At 44.9% G+C, this 21173-nt stretch overlaps 1 protein-coding gene across 8 annotated transcripts in view; it reads right to left on the bottom strand.

Annotated features, from left to right (window-relative positions):
- abi3bpa (ABI family, member 3 (NESH) binding protein a) overlaps window positions 1-15507 on the bottom strand; it is a 38216-nt gene extending 22709 nt beyond the window's left edge. For 3 of the 8 annotated variants that reach the window (XM_080786589.1, XM_080786587.1, XM_080786586.1), the window contains exons 1-7: window positions 14948-15507; window positions 6322-6501; window positions 6035-6103; window positions 5742-5874; window positions 3031-3212; window positions 1979-2025; window positions 758-803 (exon numbers count right to left, since the gene is read on the bottom strand). In XM_080786589.1, the coding sequence (XP_080642715.1) occupies window positions 758-803; window positions 1979-2025; window positions 3031-3212; window positions 5742-5874; window positions 6035-6103; window positions 6322-6501; window positions 14948-15074 (784 nt within the window). In that variant the 5' untranslated portion in view covers window positions 15075-15507. The remainder of the gene's footprint in view (window positions 1-757; window positions 804-1978; window positions 2026-3030; window positions 3213-5741; window positions 5875-6034; window positions 6104-6321; window positions 6502-14947) is intronic. The other 5 variants (XM_080786588.1, XM_080786590.1, XM_080786591.1 and 2 more) reach the window with 4 other exon arrangements.
- Between the last annotated feature and the right edge of the window lie 5666 nt (window positions 15508-21173).

The raw sequence follows: 21173 nt of genomic DNA on the forward strand, positions 1-21173 counted from the left end.
ACGTCGATTTGAGTCCTGCAAAAGAGAGCATCTGTTAATATACCATGGCTATGTGGAGTATAATAATAATAATAATAATAATAGATTGCATTTTATAGAGCTTTTCTATGCACTACGTGCTTACTCAAAGCACTTTACAATGGTTCGTTCATTCATACATTGGGAGGTGAAGCGGCAAACAGTCGACGCCAGCGTCCTCACTTCCCACATTCACACACCAACGGTGGCAACAACTGGAGGCAAAGTGGGGTTCAGTGTCTTGCCCAAGGACACTTCGACATGTAGACAGGACGAGGATTCGAACCGCCAACCCACGGGTCATTGGGTGACCTGCTTCTGATCCATGTGTACTAGTATATAGTACACATGTACATATATATGTATGTGCATTTGTACAATAGTGCTCAATCATAACAAAACAGTTAAAGAGTATATTATATGCTGCACACCACTTCATTGTCAGGAAACACTTTGACTGCGGTCTGTCCTCCTATAGCCTACAATAAACCAGCCGAAGGAAGATTGTATAGATTACACAACATGATTGGGTATATGATGATGAGGGTGTCTGCAAAAGGATAAATCAAAAAAGATCCAGTTAAAATTCTTCCAGCTCCGAGTCTTAAAGCAAAGGGTCAGTGACGGGGGCTGAAACGGACATTTCTGAGCAGCGATAAATCACTGCATCTTGTAAAAACGACCCGCTGCCGTATTAAAACAGGTTTCAGTGCGTTGACCAAAGTCTCTATTGGCTTACCATGGCGGGGAGGGAAGGTGAAGCGTGTGCCTGTCATGAAGGGTTTCTGTCAGGAGAAAGACGAGAACATTAATTAAGACATTTCTGATTAGTCCAAGGATGTAATGTAGATATAGGCACAAGTTATACAGCCCAGTAAAACCACCAAAATCCCTTTTATATAAACAGACGAAATCTTCACGCTATGCTTCCTCTCACTGCACATTAGTGCAAATCTACACGCTCACATAACACGTCGCAATGTGGTTGCGTTGTAGTAGAGCTTGTAGATTAGGAGTATAACAGGGCTTTTTAAAGAAATGCCAGTGCTGCAGTTGATTCTCAGCAGCTGTGGTGTTTTATGAGCACGGGGGCCGATGTGACGCGACGACGGCGTTTTTTTCACGGTCAGAAACTCGGCACCAACAATCACCTCTCCATCATTCCCTCCTCAACTCTCTTCCACACCCTTCTGCTTTCTCCACATTTCCGCTCCTCTTCCCTTGTGGTCTCAGCTCTTCTATTCCAGAAGTAAAGCTATAGCCCATTCTGACCTGAGATCAGATTCATACGAGGTTTCCACGGGACACACACTGGTCTGATGAACCCATTCTGACCTGAGATCAGATTCTAAAAATGTCAGTCGTTCTTCGAATTTTTAAAAAATAGCAGACCTACAAGCTCGTATCGCGCCACTCGGTGGCGCGATATGAGCTTGTAGATCTGTTATTTTTCAATAGCTAAAGCATAACATGATGCTAAACACCAAAATGGGTTCCCGTTCAGAATGGGATAGTCATGGGTCTGCTCGCTTTGGCTTTGGTCAGCTCTGGCTGCACTGATGCAGTTTCCATTCATCAGCAGGATGGAAAAGAAAATGATCCAAACATGAGACCATATTACACCCACTAATGCTCACTACTATACACCATCACAGAAGCATACTGCTGGCTTTCAGACGCATTCCAACAAAATAAGATATTTATTTTGGAAAACCGAGAACAAAATGCACCTGTAGAGCTTTAAGTCTTTTCGTAAAAAATGTACAGTATGTCCAGGTTCGTTTACATTTGCTATTGCATAACCAGCAATGAGGCCATGTTGTAGTTCTGAACCCAGCAGGCCATGTCGCAGTTACTGTAGGTAGAAAATGCCTCAACAACAATCTACAAAATAAAGTGCACTTTTAAAAAGCAATGTTTAAACGATTATTGAAACAGAATGGTGTCCAGGCATACATACCACAGGCTTGACAGGACGGGGTTTATAGGGTTTCTGCATGGACTTCTCTGGAAAACACAATACACAATACAACAGTAAACAAACGAGTACGGGACAGATGGAAAGAAACTATAATCAAAACCATAACATTGCAAAGATGTTGTGAAGAAGATGTGGGTCACAATGACTCATGAAATAAACTACAGAGGTTGCGGGTTTCACAAGTTAGCTATATTGCAGAGTGCATATGACGTTGTGGTTTTTGGTAATAATACACACAGTCAAATCCTTAATGTTAATTTAACTCCAGAATGTTAAATGAAGTTAAGACTGGGATTTGACTGTGCACATGCCGAAGATGTACTGCAGAAAAAGACAGTTTTGAAAAAACAGTTTAAGGAAGGCCCATATAGCACTGACGAAGGTCCCAGGACCGAAACTTTGCCAGTTTTAACCTCACTTTGAGCACTGAGCACTTAAAGGGATATTTATCACTTTAAAAGAAACTTTCATTTTATCGTATTCGCAAATACGTGATCACCCTCCAGACAGTTATTAAGTATTTAGATATTCCCAAATTCATATTCGCTGCACTGCCTGGCGCCTCCTTCCTATACAAACCCATTGTAAATTCAAACTCCTTTTTTCTGGTATTTTATTTTTTGAAAATGAAAAGCATCAGGGAAAGAATAAAGCTAAAAGTTGGGGTCACGGACAATGGGTTTGTATAGGAAGGGGGCGGGGCAGATACATTTAATATCAAATATCTAAATAAAATACTGAATCAAGCAACTTAAAAACTCTCTGGGGTGTTTACATAAGCCTGAGTAGACGATGAACTGACCAAAAGTTTTTTTGAAAGTATCCCTTTAAGTATAATGAACGTTCTAAAATAAAAATAAATAATATTTTCTTAAGTCTCTTAATGTTCTCTATGTCTATGTTTTTGCAGTTAACCTGGAACAAAGGACAAAGAAGGGCGCAATTAACAGTTTCCCCTGGGCCTGTACAAGATGTACTGCAAGAAGAGGATACCGGTATGTTTTTAACTTTTTTGTTATACCATTACCTACCCCCCATATTGGTGTTGTGAACGACTGGTTTGCTCCACATTCCGTTTCCATTTGGAGAGTTGGGTTGCACGCCAAACTCATAGTTTGTGTTGGGCTTCAAGTTGTCAATGACGGTGTCGCTAGTGGGGCACGTCTGGAAGTTCCACTTCCTATTCCTCTCACGATAACGCACTGTGTAGTGTCTGAGACAAAAACAAAAAACACATACACATTGTTTTATTATAGAATATACAATATGCTACTGTATAATATGACTGCAAATTCAAAAGAGCTAATATATCTGTATCAAACAAGGAACCATACAGTGAAACTCAGACACGAGTCAAGGGCGGTGTAGGGAATACACGGATTCAAAACATTACAACATGTACTGTGACTTCCTTGGCCTATACTGGCAGCATGCTCAAGACATTTGGTAGTGATTGGTCCAGCGGTTTCCGAGATTAGTCCCGGAACAAACAGACAGACAAAAGAGTCACAGATATTTTGCCTTCGAGACAGAGCCACGCTGTGAAAATGTTATGTTTTCAACTAAACAATCACCCCTAATCCACAAATGTGGCTCTAAAGGCAGCTAATAAAAGAAAATGTTTGTTTCTAAATATGTTAAAAGTTCTGTCTCTACTTAGGTCTTTTGGTTTTCTGTTTCAGACTCTCTGAGTTTCTGCTGTAGTAAAGTATATAGGCCTATCTGAGTTTCTGCTGCTCAGTTTCCATTGCCCTTGTCCTTCCCGGGGAAGACTTTTAGCAGTGCTATATACGAGCACTACATGTTTCTTTCCCCCTTATTTCAGGAGATACAGATGAAACTAACATTAGTACATTTATAAAAACCAACAGAAGATTTAGGCAGAGTCATAGCAGAGTGAGGTCAAGCTTTCCAGTGGCTTTTCCAAAGCTGCTCTCTCTCTCTCTCCATATTGATGGAGAGAACGGGGGATTTCAGTGAGAAGAGGAAGTGTGACTTAGGCCTCGTGGGAGGACTCCTCTCCTAAACACCTGTGAACACTCCATGTATTGGCACGGCTGCTCCGTAATACGAGAGACTTAAGGGAATCATATCATAACCATCCAGCGGAAATCTTGTATGTCCAATACCGTTACTTTTCAGGAAATGGGGGGGGGGGGGAAATAAGCTGTGTCTGTGTGTACAGTACTATGTTCCCGTGAATTCAATGTAGTTATTATCTCTAAAATGGGAGGGTGGGCCGGCGGACCTCTGATGTCATTCTGACTCAGCCATAAACACAACGTCCACGTCACTATGACAACATAAACAAACCAACAGCCACGTCACTATGACAACATAAACACGTCAGCTCCATATATGGGCACAAAAGGGGGCATGCCCGTATTTATGTGGGCGTATACTGATGACATCATGGTTCTTTATGGGCATAAAAGGGACATGGACTGACAGATAAATGAAGATACCTCCATTATACAGTATGGGCACAAAAGAGACAGTGTCACACCCTCCACCACTGCCTTTGAATTTGAACTGTGACTATAGATAGCTTCTTATTGTTGTTGCCTTTGTACACATGGACTTATTCTGTTATTTCAGTATTTTCTGTATTTTGCCATGTGTTCCTGTTCTGTTCGGTTTTGGTTTTCTGTTACTCTGTTGGTTTTGTGTATCTTATTTTGTAGTAGTGTCCTGACAGTACTGTGCTTATAGCTGTCTGCCTTGTTGCCTTGCCTCACCTCCCTGTATTAGTGTAACCCTAGTCACCTGTGTTCTTTTTGCCTGTCAGCCTATCCCAGTGTTGATTGTCTGTTTCAGTTCACCTGTGTCTCTAGTTAGTCTGTGTCTATTTATATGCCCCAGTTTGTGCAGCTCCTCCTTGTCAGATAGTTGTTTAGTGTCAGTGTGTTATGGACTGTGTTTTGGCCACAAACCATTCTGTATCATTCAGTCCTTATGTTGCCTGCCCCATTTTATGAGAAGTTTAAGTTAGAGAATAAACATCCTGAACTTTGATCTTGACATTGTCGCACTGCTTTTGGGTCCTCCTCTGAACGCACCGTGACACACAGACGTACTCTGACAAAGCCCCCGAGGGGTCGGCAGAGCGACGTCGGTTTTGAGGGCCGCGTAGCGCCCCAAACTCTAGATGTAAACTCTACATAGTTTATAAAACCCACAGGCCACACGTTAACCACTTTCAACCTGGCATCCATATTTTGTCATATGTCATTAGGCGATTATTCTAAAAGAAAATAGCGACCAGCTTTTTTTAACGATGTTTGCCTGGACAAACTAGGTGTACAATAGGGCATTCATTTATTTTATTTAATGTGTGTGTGTGTGTGTGTGTGTGTGTGTGTGTGTGTGTGTGTGTGTGTGTGTGTGTGTGTGTGTGTGTGTGTGTGTGTGTGTGTGTGCATGCAAAGCAGAAAGAGAATCTCTATGGATCATCAGTGAGACTGTATTGGCACATGTGTGCATCCATAGCACCCTGTCTTTGGTCCGAGGCGTGTTATTATTAGAAACAATCAATGTACAGACGTTTTCCTTCATCACAAACTCGTGCGTCATCAGGGCTTTGGAGCAGCGAGGGCGGAGTTTGCCTGGAGCCGCGGTGGGATCCATAATTACACGCCAGAGGCATGACCATCCCAGGCCCAGAAATGAAAGAAACGGTAACTATACCCCGTCCAGTTCTCCCCATCGCATGTGTGTGTGTGTGTGTGTGTGTAAATCTCACCCATCCTCCAGGCAGTCCTTCATGATGTTGCCCTCATAGGGGGTCTTCAGCAGCGTCCCCCACGACAACAGCACTGAGGTCGGGGTCACGGAACCAATGACCAGATGAAGTGGCTTCTCCAGTTCAACTTTCCCTATAAGGGGGAGAAGAAGGCCCTCCATCAGTCCAAGGTCCATTTTGATGTCGAACACCTCGTGCTTCAGAGTTGAATCTTATAGTTATTATACCGTATATGCATGTCATTTTTAATGCCACATATTCTTAAATGTATTCAGGAATCTTTTTATTTTTACCAGTGCAGTGTTTCTTCACGTCATTGAGTGGGATGGGCTGAACAGCGATGAGGTATTTGGGTTCTGCATCTGAAAATCAAGAGGAAGGACGAGTCAAAATAAAGGTTGACCCGCATATGGCCCAAACGGCTCATGGGGGATAGCAGGGCCAATGGTGATGTGGAGGAATGCACAGTACACTGAACCTCCACAGATATGCTGCTCTCTCTCTCAGGGACTCACAGACGTGCAGCAATGACTAAACAAAGGCCAAAAAAATGAAACACTCATGAAGAATGATTCCTTACCAATCTCTGTCTCGTAGGGCTGTCCATTCTCGGGCAACTGGATGAACTGCTTGGAGAACATGCTGCTGCCATAGCCCAGGATGTAACCTTCCAGCTTGGTGTCGGCGTTGGGACGCAGAAACTTCATCACGATGGTGTCTCCCGTGGCGTTGATGCGTACCTTCATGTTCTGACGTCTCACTGCGGGGGGACGGAGAAAGCACACGTTCTATTCAATCCTCAGGTATTGCATAATACTGAATGAAGAGTTCAAAATTGCCGGGATGAGATTCTTACTAAACACACACACTATACTTTGCTTTTGCAATAGCAACGAGCTGAGAGGCACCTATTAACACGTTTTATTAAGTGTTTGTTGGGTGGAAACACACCCAACAAACATAAGTGTTTGTTGGGTGGAAACAACTTCTAACATATAGTTAGAAGTATAATGCTACTTAAAAGCATTGTATACTCTGTGTGTGTGTGTGTGTGTGTGTGTGTGTGTGTGTGTGTGTGTGTGTGTGTGTGTGTGTGTGTGTGTGTGTGTGTGTGTGTGTGTGTGTGTGTGTGTGTGTGTGTGTGTGTGTGTGTGTGTGTGTGTTTGTGTGTGCACGCGCGTGCGTGCGTGTGCTAGCACCTCGTTAGCTATTCTATGAGGTGCTATCAGTGGGCATGATTATGCCTTGATTCATGAAAGTTACGACAAACGTTAGAGTAAATCAACACTTGGCATGAAAGTAAATTAGAAAACAGAGAGAGAGAGCGTGGCATAAAATTGAATGCACACACATACACGTGTACGTATGCACGCATACACAAATCATGCACACACGCATATAAACACACTGTATAGGCCCCTGCCAAGCATCTTGATGTTCCCTGCAGACACAGTGTCTGTCAGCACGGAGCCCAGTGCTTGGAGGCAGAGTTTAACAAAGGACGTACACCACAGGTCTCCCAGGGAGCCCACAGGACAGCTCATGATGTTGTTGTTTTTGTTGTTGTTTTATGATTAGTGGTGGAAGTATGAGGACGGTGGCTGAGAGTTCCTGACGAGTATCTAATGATCGAGGTCTTTTAGTCACATGCACCTACAAGTTACAATACAGCTCTGGCAACATTGCAATTGTTAATACTAGTTTAAATGTACTTTGATAATGAACGAAAACCCTGACTTAACAACAACTGCAGGGATGGTGTGTGAGGTCAGAGAGCTGCTTGCGTGCTTCGTCCAAGAACAAAATCTGCGGTGGGTGAGAGAGTGGCAAATATGACACGCTTTACTATAGAACTAATATGTACTCGCTTTGTGCAAGACAGTATTCCCCTCAGCGCATATGCTTGGCTCACATTTAAGAGTTAAATGAAATAGTGGAACTTTGTTTGAGGCACTATGCCAGCAGTTGTCAGAGGCCAACCCAGAGACACAGAGAGAAAAGGGGGAAGCCCTGGGTTCGAAAAATAGTCCCATGCTTTTCCAGCTGTGTGCTTTCTATCAAAGCTGCATTTGTTTTTTTCCCCCCTCAATGTTTCCGATAAAACAATAGTGGGACTGACTCTGAGGGAGAGGGCTCAGAGTATATAAAACATTAGAAAAGTTCTGGCAGACATTTTTAAGCTCCAATACAAGCAAACACTGGCCCAGGCCCACAGCAACCCTGTCCAAAGCCCAGCCGCTTGGCCCACACACCACTTGGGGACTATTAGACTTATCAGTGTTTCCAGCGTAAAATGAATAAAGATTTTAGAAATGGATCCAGTCATAACCCCTACAATCAATCAACTTCAAAGGAGAAGAATCAACAGCCAAGTATACCCAGAACAGACCGTCAAGGCATTGATGCGCCAAGTCACGTGCGTGCGTGCGTGCATGCGTGTGCGTGTGAGTGCATGCGTGCGCGTGTGCTCGTGTAACCGCAGCCTGTTTTATGAAGACCATAGTGCAGCAGACAACTGAGACATGTTAACCCGATTTCAACGTGTTGAAGCATAATCTGAAGGATGGGGCTCGTCCCCATGGAAACAAGGGTGGTCCGCGCTCATGTCCAGAAAGTGCAAGCGGTGCCAGAGGCCAACGGTCGTTAGGCGTATACTGTAGCTGCATCCTTATTGGACCTGACCGTGTCTAGACCCTGTCGTCACTGTGAAGTTAAAGGGAAACGTTGCATTGAGTCTTTTGTTTTTGTGGCTTTCGCCTTTATTTTATATTTTCTTATGGAGGGACAGACAGTATAGGTTGACAGTAAATGGGGGGAAGACATGCAGTAAAGGCTGTCGGGATCGGGAGTCGAACCCGCGGCACACTGCCAGACTGGATTCCCAGCCGAGGTGCCCTGGACCGCTGAGCCACGGCCCTGCAGGCCCTTGCGTTGAGTCTTGAGATCTTTTTTATTATCTCCACCAGCCCACCAGGCAAAAGGGCCGGCTGTGGCCAGAATGTGTGTCTGTCTGGTGTGTCCGGAGTTAATCTTGTAAACTAGACCGATCATTGCCAAATGTCTTGTGAATAACTGCCAGAAAGAAAATGAAATTGCTCCGTGCATTCTTTTCTAATTGGCCTCATGAGGTGATGCTTTATGTTTTGGCCTATATAGAGGGGGTTCCCAAACGTTTTGACCCCCCCCCCCCCCCCATGCTAATCTCATGTGTACACTTACACATAACGCCATAGCCTCTGACACATTTCCATCATTCATTTTCACAACATCAAGAGACGTAGACCTATTTGACAGTTTAGAAAAACAATAATTGCCATCCTTGATGCATTAACACGCGCCCCTTTCTCGCTTATTGTTAATATATACTGTATCCATATGGAATTCATTTGAATAGCAACTTTTGAGATCTGCTTCATGCAAGCCCACCACGAAAAATCTGGGAATTAATGAAAGTCATGAGGAAAAGACCACATATTTCTGCACATGTACTTAGATAGCTGAGGCCAGGGGCCTCCTATAAGGGGGTCCTCGGAGTTACGACGGTGGTGCTGTCAAATTTTGTGTGATAGGAACCTTTTTTTTAATATACAGGTTTAATGTTTGTCTTGTCTAAACAAACATTAAAGACGCCATTGGCAATGGACAGAGTTTAATGTTTGTTTTGTCACTAACGCAAACAATAAATGGAGTGGGAACAACAGATGTTCAGGAGTTGGAGAAACACACATTGACCCTGCCCTTCACGCCACTCTCCGCCCTCCACGCCAATCTACCTGCCCCTAATTACACCTGCCCAATACCGCCCAGAACCCTCCATGTTTCACCTGCCTCGCTGCGTCGCACAGCCTTTCCTACAGGCTTCTCGCATCCCACCTCCACCCCATTCACCTCCATAGTATAGCTCCTTTCTCTGCTCCCCTCAAAGGAGCTTTATCGGCACTAGAAATCCTACATTCACATCGCTGAAGTGGAACAAACGATTAAAACAAAACTCTCTTCTCTCTACTTTCTCCCATTTCTCAGGTTCCTGCTGGAGGGTGACCGTCCATGCGCGCCGTAAGACGAACGCCATACGACCTCCTCCCCAAAGACTTCAGGGTCGGCGAATAATGACATCACAATGAGGTAAGATGATAAGGATTGGTAAAGTTTCCCTCACTTCACACGGGTGTGATTTGTTTTACATTAATCACTTGAACCCATAGCATCCCTGAGGGGAACATTAGCCAATCTGCAAGCACACAACGCCTGGCAGTTGGTGTAGGGATGGAAAAAGAGCGGACAAAGTACAAGTTTATTGAGGGTTTAAAGTGGTTAACTGTAAAATACACTACATGAATCCAACACAATGCTACAAATGGATACTGTGTTGAAAGACTGGCTTACGCAAATCCAAGACCATCCATGGCATCTCGTTAAAACCTTTAAGGTATAGGGAATAAAACCTAATCCCATCACTAAAGTCAGCCCTGCGCTCTCTCGGCACATTCATATGGCAGTAGAGAGGGGAGCACGCACGCTGAAACCTTGCACAATGTTCAGCTGCATTCCAAGGCTACGAGTACAAGATATACTGCTGACCAACCAGAGATGGAGAATCATCCTGCGAAGTACATTATGCAACGAGAAAATACTGTAGCTGGTCCGTCGGTAATTACAATACCAGCTAAATTCATCAATCCGCAAAGAGTCAGCCAATAAACACGTCAGATCATACAATAAACAGTGCCACATCATTCAGCAAAACACCACCATGGCCCTCGTCCTGTTCTGAACTGAAGGAGCCAGGCAGCGTGATCTTCTGGGTCTGAAACTGAGAAACTCCCTTTCACTGGAAAGGCTGAATGGAAACACTCACTGGAGGCAAGTGAGCTCGGGAGAGGCAATCTTGGCTCATCAGTGATGATGGATGGTCCTCTGGGAAAGGGAGTGGGTTAATAAGGTTGTCAGTACGCACGCACGCTCGCACGCTCACACGCTCGTACGCACGCTCGCTCGCACGCTTGTACACACGCTCGCACGCACGTACGCACGCATGCACGCATGCACGCAATCCTCAGAGAGTCTTTATGATGCTTGTGCATGTGTACGCGTGAGTGTTCATTTATATGCATGTGTAGTGTTATAGTGCAATGTATTTCTGGAACCACTGTCAGTGTTTTCTAGTTGTTGATTTACATCCTTCTGTCTGACACTGCCAAACTAATTATTCTTGGCAACACACTCGTACTCTCCTGTCTTTGTATGACTGCTCACACTTCCTCTTTTTCCGCTAAATGAGGGGAACTACAGTACATGGAAGCAAGTGCTCTGTTTACATACGGAGAGATTATTCTTCCGTGAGGTAATGAACTAGAAATATCCAAAGCATAGCATCTCAAATGTCTCGGAATGGGACAACAACAGGAACGACCTGATTTATTGCGAAACGTGTGGAAGAACCGTTTGCTTTTGCATCTTGACTGTTGGATCAGACTAAATAAGGAACTCACGTCCCGCAAATTGAACATCACAGCTATATCTGCTCCACATGCGTGATGTCAGGCACTCGTCCCAAAAGCATTCAACGTCATTTGCTGTGCATACACTTTACAATCAACATGGATCATAATGTCTATGTAATTCCTAGAATAACACACGTGCACAGTGCACACGCACTCGCGCACACACACACACACTCACGCGTGCTCGCACAGATAATGAGTCTCAGCATGATTTCATGCAGCTCTGGCATATGTTGGACTCTCAGGTTTCTTCTGTCCTGCATTGGGAATGGAGGAGGGAAGAGGTACAGTATATAGTGAGGGACTTCATGGCCTCCGCCGCTGGGGAGAGAGGCAGAGATGTTTAATGGCCCTCGGTATAAAACGGTCGCCTTCATTTAAATCAGTGAAGTGTCAAAATCCCTTGAGCCCCATGCCATACAATACTGATACGTACTGTAAAGAGAGAGAGAGAGAGAGAGGCAGAGAGAAAGAGAGAGATATGCCTCTCAGGAAGTGTCTGTTGATATAGATCAATAGTGCTGACCTACTGTATATTAGCCCTAATGAGATACACCCTATAGCTGTCACCCAGAGGGGGCCTCAACCCACCTGTTCAATCCCAGCATGACCTCTCACATCCTCTTCTGTCACTGGAACCACACTCTTAAGGGTGATTTATATATACATAGTTGAGTGACATCACGCATATAGCTGTTGTGTTGTGACGCGTGGTGAGCTTGTAGATCTACTGAAACGGGCCTTTATAAGACTATGGGAGCCGTGGAGGCTATATATGGACCCTCTAGTCTGCACCTCGAAGCCCAGCTGGAAAGAGTCTTTGCCGGGGCCGGGGATCACTCTCCCACGTTCTCCCCTCGCCTTGGCTGGTTCTGTGCTTATTCCCCGTGCTCTCACACTATATCTCCCTGTGTCAAGATTCTACCGAGCAACAGCTGTTACCCTCACTCAATCTCTCCTGTCCCATATCTGTCTTCAGTCATCTTTCCAGCCTCCGTGACCCTCTTTCAACTTCCTCTCAATCCCTTAAATCCATCTCTCTTGTCCTCCACTCCCCTCGGGTAATTTCTCCACTTTTCCTCTCCTTGTCCTCGTCATTACTCTACGCGTGATATACGGCATGTTTTGACTGGCACAGCTGTTGTGTGGCTACCTTATTGCTCCACCTACTGTAGCTGCCATTGTAAAAAAAAAAAAAAGAAGTCATCTGTGAAATATAAACAGTAGGCTACATACTGTATAGTATACAGTATGTAGCCTACTGTTTATAAATACGTATACAGTGTACAGTATACGTATTTTCTATAGTTGAAAAAAGCATGCACTGTTCAGGGGAGGGAGAGGAACTGTGGGGGGGGGGGGGGGGGGGGGGGTAGCATATACCCTCCACATTCGATACGCCCCCTTAGTGAGACCCTTCAGTATCAGGTGAAAAAAAGATGGTGGCTTGACGGCCCGCGGGTATCGGAGGAGACCCCTCCCAATGACTTATTGTGGGGGTTAGCAGAGATGGAGTACTCGTAGAGAGGCTGGGGAATTGGGAATTGGGCTTACGTATTGAATTGGGACATGAAGGGGAGAATTTTCTTTTTCTCTTTTGTCTGGGAGGGGCATGTGTTTTGCTCAACAACATATAGTATTTTCATTATTTACCTGCCCCTGAGATTTCTGTTATTGAAAATTTTAAATAAAAAAGATTTTGAAAAGAAATTAAAAAAGCATGCAAAACATGTCATTACAATATCACATTACATAATAATACGCGTCAATCCAACACCAAGGGACGTGATCCAAGAAGAAGAGCGCGGACCATAAACACCCCCTCCCAAAGCAAAAACACACATACACTCTTTCATCCGACTTCCAAATCTGCACACTTTTGATTGTATGCAGGCCAAGTTTAGCTAGCAACACATTGGAGGCTGTCTGGGAGCCAATACTTCACAGTCTTTTCCACTGCGCTTGCCTCTTCTCACTGACTCCACTCTCTTCACTTCAAATCACTTTTATGACCGTCAAAGTCTCTAAAGGGTGCCCAACTTTAATTCACAGAAAACAGCACGGCTGCACACACACCATGCAGCTCAAACAACAAGAAGCCAGAAATCTATTTGACCGTGTGTGTCTGTGTGTGCGTGCGTGCGCAGACTGCACGCGCACGCACGCGCGCGTGTGTGTGTGTGTGTGTGTGTATAAATGTGAGCCAGTGCGTGCATGTGTGAATCAAGTGCATGTGTGAGGGTGGGTGGGTGTACAGTACGTGTGTGTGTGTGTGTGTGTGTGTGTGTGTGTGTGTGTGTGTGTGTGTGGGGCAGGATAATGATACAATATGGCAATCGTTGGTGGAAAATCTGCAGTTTTCCACAACTGTCGGGACGTGAGAATCTTAATCAGTAGAAAGGCCCAATACAGGCTAATTTGCGTTAGTGTATCCTGTTTAAGCCCCTTTTTTATGGTTATGTCTGTAAAAGAAACCACTAGTTGGGAGCTATGTTTACAATATATTCAAATTGGTAATACAAAACCTGCAGAAAATGTAGTTCTGGGAAGGGTCTGTGCTCTGCATGTCTCCCATATGTCTTTTGTTTACATCACAAGACTCCCCTTGCAGGGTCTTTGACGTAAACACATTAATGAGCTCTTTAATACAAATCTTTACAGAAACAATAAAAGATCTCTTGCCAGAAGCAATGAATGAAAGTAATTAGCTAGCTTGTTAACCCGGACAGATTTTCTGCTTGGTGGGTGATGTGGGCACACGGTTCTGGGAAAGCCATATCCCACCAGGGTGTCCACATACGAGCCTAACCCCCATGACCACCGACCTGGAAACACTTTCATTGGACACCGCGAGCAAGCGGCATGACCTCTTTTCTCCGCATGCGTCTGCTCTCCTCATTTCAGGGAAATGGGAATAGCGCACTTGGGTCATAAACACCCAGTGTTTGCATAGTTCCAAATCAATTACAGTTTTTAAATGGCCGTACGTTGCTGTACAGTGTGGAGTTTTGAGGGGTTTTTTTTTCTTTTTTTACAGTGTTGGGATTTGAGTTTTTTTTGCTTTTATATTTTCGAATAAATAAAAGGTTTCAGTGTGCATGTGGAGCAGAGGAACCGTCTTAATGCCATGTGCTATAACCATAGAGTGCAGCTAGATCTGCTTCGAGGATACACCCACAAAACAAGTGTCTGCAATGGGAACCCCAAGGAGGAGCTACAGTACCTTATGACCACATTATGTGCTGATTAGGGTATTATCTATACTGTATAGCCATATATATGCAAAGAGATCATAAATACAACATCTCTACTATATCCCTTAACCAGCATCGATCGATCACACAACAAATATTTACACAAATTAGAACTGCCAACAGTTCGTCTCGGCTGAATCACAATAACAAATAAGATGGATCTGTCGTGTCTGAACAAGCCCCATGCAACTTACTGTACATCCCAACATGTGACTTCAAACCTAACCAACACAAATGCACATACAGTACATACATATCAATGCATTCCATCAACCAGCAGCTTTGCTCAGCACGTGAGCGTTAATGTAATCCTTGGAAGTGTAAACGGTGTATAACGGTTCAGAGTTAAATCATGTCAAGGATGTGTCAGGACATTTAAGAATCCTCTGATAAGTGGCTATATTATATTTCAGTACACAACAATGCTGATATACATGATGCCACGTACCTCTGCTCCGGTGGGCCGCGGTGGGGCCGGATAAAGCAATCCCAGCTACGAAGAGCACGAGGAGAAGGACCAGGAAGCTGTGGGTGGCGGTGGTGGTGGCGGTGGTGGTGCGCATCATCATCATCATCACCACTGACGGGTCTCTGCTTTGCTGTTAGATGCTATAGGAGCTGGACCAGGAACTGAGCGAAGCAATTTTTGCAAAAAGTTAAAAAAAAAAAGAAGGGACCTTACTGGGCAGAAATAGGAGGAAACGACTGCCTGACTTAACCTTGTGAACAGGATGAAAGTTGGACTATAGCTAAGTGTAGGGACGAGAGCGGTGCTGAGGAGAGTTCTGGAAGAATGTATGCTGTAGAGATAGCTGCAGTGTATAGTGGCTGTACTACTTCTCTGAGTTCTGGTAGCTCTCAGGACTAGTACAGCTCACTGGACCGGGTGTCTGGACGTAAGCGGGCTCCTCCGGCACCATCTATAACCGGTACGGGGAGAGAGGGAGGGGACATGAGGGGAGACGCCCCCCACCCACTCCACATTGCACGTATACGAGGTCCTTTTTCTCGGCCCTTTCTTTTCTTTCTTTCTTTTCTTTCTTTCTTTCATTCTTTCTTTCTTTCTTTCTTTCTTTCTCCCACAGCCCCCTCCCTTCTTCATTTCTCCCTCTCCCACTGCCCCCCCACCCCCACCCACCCTTCTTTTTTTTTACACAGTGAGAGGAGACTCTCTCACTGTGTAAAAAAAAATTCTCTCTTTTTCTTCCCTCCTCCTCTGTCCCATCCCACCCCCCCCCACCCCTCCTCCTCCTCTTGGTCTGGCGTGTCCCCTTCAACTTGGCTTTCCATCCCCCCAAGGCCATTTTAATCCTTTCAATTGCTCATTATCTCTTTCTCTCGTTCGTTCGTTCTTTCATTCTTTCACCCTCCGTTAGTTTGTGTTGACTTTCATAATGTTCTGTGTACACTATTTGCTATATCCATCTCACTCCTCCACACGTGCAGATTCGGTCCATTTATTTTCCCTCCTTTCTTCACTCGGACCACAAAAAGGAGAATTGGAGAGTTTTTTTTTCTCTTTTTTTTTTAATGTTGATAACTTGTGTTATCGTCCTGTATCCAAAGCGCTGCAGAATGTAGGGGGGTTTCTTCCCATTATACTCCATGGAAACGTTGTCTGTCATCCCACAAAACACACACACGCTGCCAAGAGCAGAAACACATTATGACCCATGCAACGCTGCACAGCGGCAGAGAGAGAGCCCTTCAGAATCACGTGCTGCCAGACCGCATATACTTTGCACATGCTTCAAACATGTCATTCTGCAGAATGCAGACCATCACAAACACATGGTGATGTTGCATTGCCCCATCCTTCTTCTTTGAAGTCCGAGCTAATCCATCATCACAGTTTTTACAGTCTCAGTGTATATGTTTGAGTGTGGCTATGTGTTTGTCTCTGTGTGTTGAAGATTCTGACCTTCAAATGTACATCGTTTTTGTTTTGATTGTATTGTTCTTTCTGCTTTGGCAATGTAAACGTATGTTTTCTCATGCCAATGAAGCCCTTTGAATTGAATTGTGTGTCTGTGTGTGCGTGCGTGCGTGCGTGTGTGCGTGCGTGCATGTGTGTGCGTGGTTGCATATTTGTGCATGTGCACACGTATGTGTGTATTAGTGCGTACGTGTGTGTGTGTGTGTGTGTGACTGTGTGTGTTTGTGTGTGTGTGTGTGTGTGTGTGTGTGTGTGTATGTGTGTGTGTGTGTGTGTGTTTGACTGTGTGTGTGTGTGTGTGTGTGTGTGTGTGTGTGTGTGTTTGCACTTGCGTGCATGCAGACGTGTCACGTGCATGGCTGGACCCAAGTCTGCTCGACGAACGTCCAAGAATCCATTTAGTCAGGATTAGGCCTCAAGGACTTGGGTGTGTCTTTGTGTGTGTACTCTGTGTGTGCGTGCCTGCAGAGCGCGCGTGTGTGCGTGGGTGCGTGCGGTTATTCCATGAGCTCCACATGAGACAGGAAATGGAGACACGCCGGAGGTGTGTCTCCCCTGGAAATCCCTCGTATTCCGATCCCAATTACACATTCTGTCAGCCGCCACGGAGGAGAGACGTTCTGTCAGCCTCCATGGCGGGAGGAGAGACGTGTCGAGGCACACGTGTGCTGCTCTCTCAGAGAACATGATGAAAACATCTCAATAAACTGTAGACGATGTCTGAGACTTCACTGGCTTTATTTATGGGTACGACACTCTGTAACGTTACAATAACACTTTGACTGCAGGAAACAAGTAAGGCTCCTTTTCACGTCATGATGATTTTGGACACACAGAAATAAGGTACAGATATTGGGATGGGAGTGGACACAGGTGTTGCTGTCAATGTATAACACTGTCAAATCCGTGAATTGGACAGATTGCGGATGTCACGATCCGTGACGTGTCATGTTTTCTTGTGTACCCTGTTCTTGGTTTTTGTTATTGTTCTACCCTTCTGTTGTGTGTTCCTGTGATTTTGTAGTATTGTGTTTTCCCTGTGTCTTAGTTCCAGTTTGAGTTTCACCTTTAACGTGTATACCTTTTATTTTGTAGTATTGTTTTATGCCTTCCTGTCTGCCCCTGTAGTTCTGTATACGTGCCTTGTCTAACCTGTATTGTGATTAGTCTTTGTTTTCCCACCTGTGTCCTCTTAGTCCCCCCAGCCAATCCCTGTCTTGATTTTGAGTTTTGTTTCACCTGTGCCTAGTTAGTCTGAGTCTATTTGTACTCCCCTGTTTGTTCAGTTCCCTTGCTAGTTCGTCACTTTATGTCAGTAGTGTTCAGATCCTCGTGTATCCATGATTTAACTCCTAGTGTATTCCTGGGTCCTTGTGTTGGTTTTTTTGGAATAAAACCCTTGCATTGAAGATCATTTGCCTGCGTCTATCCGTCTGCAATTGGGTCCTAAAAGCTCCTGCCCTTGCACTGTGACAGCGGATGCATTTTTTGCTCTTCTCTTAAAGTCTTGATGTCCTTCTCTTGATTCAAACCCATGGGTCTCCCCCGCGGGGCAAAGAACATGTCTAACCGCTGAGCTAATGCAGAACACCCGATTTTGGCAGGTAAGATATTTTGTTTCAAATTTCATGCAGTATAATCCTTGTGTTCCTATATACCCAAACACAGGGTCTAAGTCAAGTGGGGAGACCGACCACTGCAGAATGTGTTCTTCTATGTTATGAACATACTCCACCATGCTGATCAAAACAGCAGTTTATCCACAAAATAAAGTTATGGAATATACATTGTGGCTTTAAATGAATGGATTTAGTCAATGACAGGATTGTACTACAGTATATACTGCCATTTCTCGCTCCCTTTTGTGGGTTTTTTCGCCACCACACCTTCACTTCCTCTTCATCCACCCCTCGCCGTACCATCTCCTCCCTCTCGGTCCTATACCCCACATCTGTGTCTCATGGCTCCTCCTCCTGCTTTGACCGTCTCCTCCTTTCCTCCTCCTCCAGCTGTTGCCTTGCTCCCCTCACCCTGGGGGGGTTCCCGGACCCCCACATTGAGAACCACGACTAGACCCTCTCTACAGTCATGATTATGGTACCACACAAGTGTCTTTCCTAGTCCCAGATGGTGTCCCCTGTCCCTAGTATATTGTATTATGCAACATTATAAGTCGTAGATGATATTTTGCCAAGTCTTGGAGGTTGCCATCCTCAGATGGTGTTACAACACCGGCATTCTTTTCGGCTCGTCCATCTCCCTGTCCCTGATCTCTTTTCCAGGGACGTGCACACATAGACATTAACCCATTCTGACCTGAGATCAGATTCATACGAGGTTTCCACTGGACACACACTGGTCTGATGAACCCATTCTGACCTGAGATCAGATTCTAAAAAATGTCAGTCGTTCTTCGATTTTTCAAAAATAGCAGACCTACAAGCTCGTAGCGCGCCACTCGGTGGCGCGATATGAGCTTGTAGATCTGCTATTTTTCAATAGGTAAAGCATAACATGATGCTAACCCCAAAATGGGTGCCCGGTCAGAATGGGTTAAAGGGGGCTTCAGCCCCTGCCCCTTTTACCCGTTTGTAATGCAAATGCCACTCCTTTCCATGCCATATACCGTGAAGGCAGCATTCAGAAGAATTGCTTTTTTTTCTCCTGAAGTCTCCTGAACTTGAACACAGTATTTTGCGTTGAACACATTTGTTTAGAAATCCATGTCGTATACACAGCATCTCCACTATAGCTAAAGAGTGCTGGGTTGCACCCCGAAAATAGCTGATCTACGAGCTCTCAACGTGTCGCAGCGCGACGCGTTGTGAGCTTGTAGATCTGCTATTTTCACTATTTGTGTCCAAAAGTGCCCTCTTAACGGGATTTGAGCCCCTTCCCCTCTAACGCTCTCTGCACGTCCCCCTGCTCTTCTCTGTCCCTTCATCATATTCTTTCCTCCTATTCACCTCGGTCTCCTTCCCACTGTCCCTGTTCCTCTCCTTCCTCCTGACTGCAGTGCTCGGGGGCTTTTGTGAAGGACGCAGAGTGGAGGAGAACAGAGCGGCACACACATAGACACGTTGTGCTCGCTCTGCTTTAGTCATCACCGATTGGTCGTTCCCTCTCTCCATTTTTATAGGTTTTCAACACATCATCAGGCCCACCTGCCAACGAGCGCCACGCAGCCGGAAAACTGTGTCGGGGGATGGGCACGGCGCGAGGAGAAAGTGGAGAGCGCTCACACGTTGGGATTTCATGCATGAGACGCACTCAGCCACACATGTCAGCTGTGCATGGGGAAAAAGTTGATAATATTCAAAGGAACAATAGACTACTCTCCCTCCTCATTTATAGATTAATAGGCTAATCCACGATATTCCCCGAAGAGGGATCACCTTTACTCAGGTGGAAAAGTGCTCTGTCGGATCCCAACGACCCCGAGCGGCCATTGCCAGAACAAGATCAGCCAAGGCCCAAATGTTTCCCAATATCAGAATAAAATATTGAAATTTTGAGGTAACTTTTTTTTCTTTTTTTCTTTTAAACAGCCATAACTTGTCGCTTCCAGTAGGCCTAGGTGTGGGGAGTTGGAAAACGATTGCTGCTGCAGCCAAGTGCAGGAGAAGGAGCTTTCACAGCTTAGTCCAGTTTGTACGTTTCCCCACTTGGCCCGTTTTCGATTTTGAGTATGGAAAAAGAAAATAATTTAGATTTTTTTTTTTCCACCTACTTTTTCCAAAGGCCATCCGCATCTGCTGATGCCATGAATGGAATGGCTTATTAACTTCCACTGTTCCATACCAGGTCAGAAGAATTCTGCCTCCAGCTCTCCAAGCTTTAATGTTGCGAGAGTTCAAACACAATGGTAATGTACTCGTAGTCTTCGCGTGTTTGATAAGAGAGTTCTTACCCCTGTGGAATTCAGGTTACTCTGTCATCACTGAATCACTAAGTTCATATGCTATAAACTTTACATTCATGCATTTATTGAAAGAGTGAATAATGACTTTTGACCCCACTCCGTTATTGGAAATTTATGATGTGTCTGTCAGGTTGTGGTGCTGCAGCCGTCTGGTTTCACCGCCAGATGAACATGTTTAACTCCAGTCTCTCCTCCGTGCCCTCTAATGGCTCCGCATACTGTAGCAAAGTGGAAAATATGATGTATGGAATGTTCCACCAAATATTTACACAGCTCTTCAAAGGCCCGAGCCCCACACACACACACACACACACACACACACACACACACACACACACACACACACACAATGGTACCTTTGCATGCACGCTTGCACAAATATACACGCATGCATACACACATGCATTGTACACATATACTGTATATGAATATCTCATCCATCATGTGCACACAGCCACAGCCCATTGCCATTCCTAGATATACTGACAGCCACAAACTATTGTATCCATTCAAACTTCTCCGAATGATCTATGGCTCAATCCCACTCTCCCAGGCCTGTTGACAGCTGACTCTCTTAGTCCCCACGCGGTAGGTAGATGCACCGTAATATGTCGATAAAGATGACAAAATCACAATTGCATCAGCCTTTTTTTATCAGTTTCTGGGCTTCGTAGGACATGCGCCTACGTCAAACCGAGCGAACTGACTTACTCATATACTCGCACAAACAGGTGAACAGCATCTGCACATCTGGGGAAATGTTTTGAAGGGTAGGAATCTACGCAGGGATTAAAATCTTGATCGCTGTGACTGTAA

This window comes from Protomyctophum bolini, assembly GCF_963924005.1.
Source record: "Protomyctophum bolini genome assembly, chromosome: 16".
Taxonomy (NCBI): Eukaryota; Metazoa; Chordata; class Actinopteri; order Myctophiformes; family Myctophidae; genus Protomyctophum; species Protomyctophum bolini.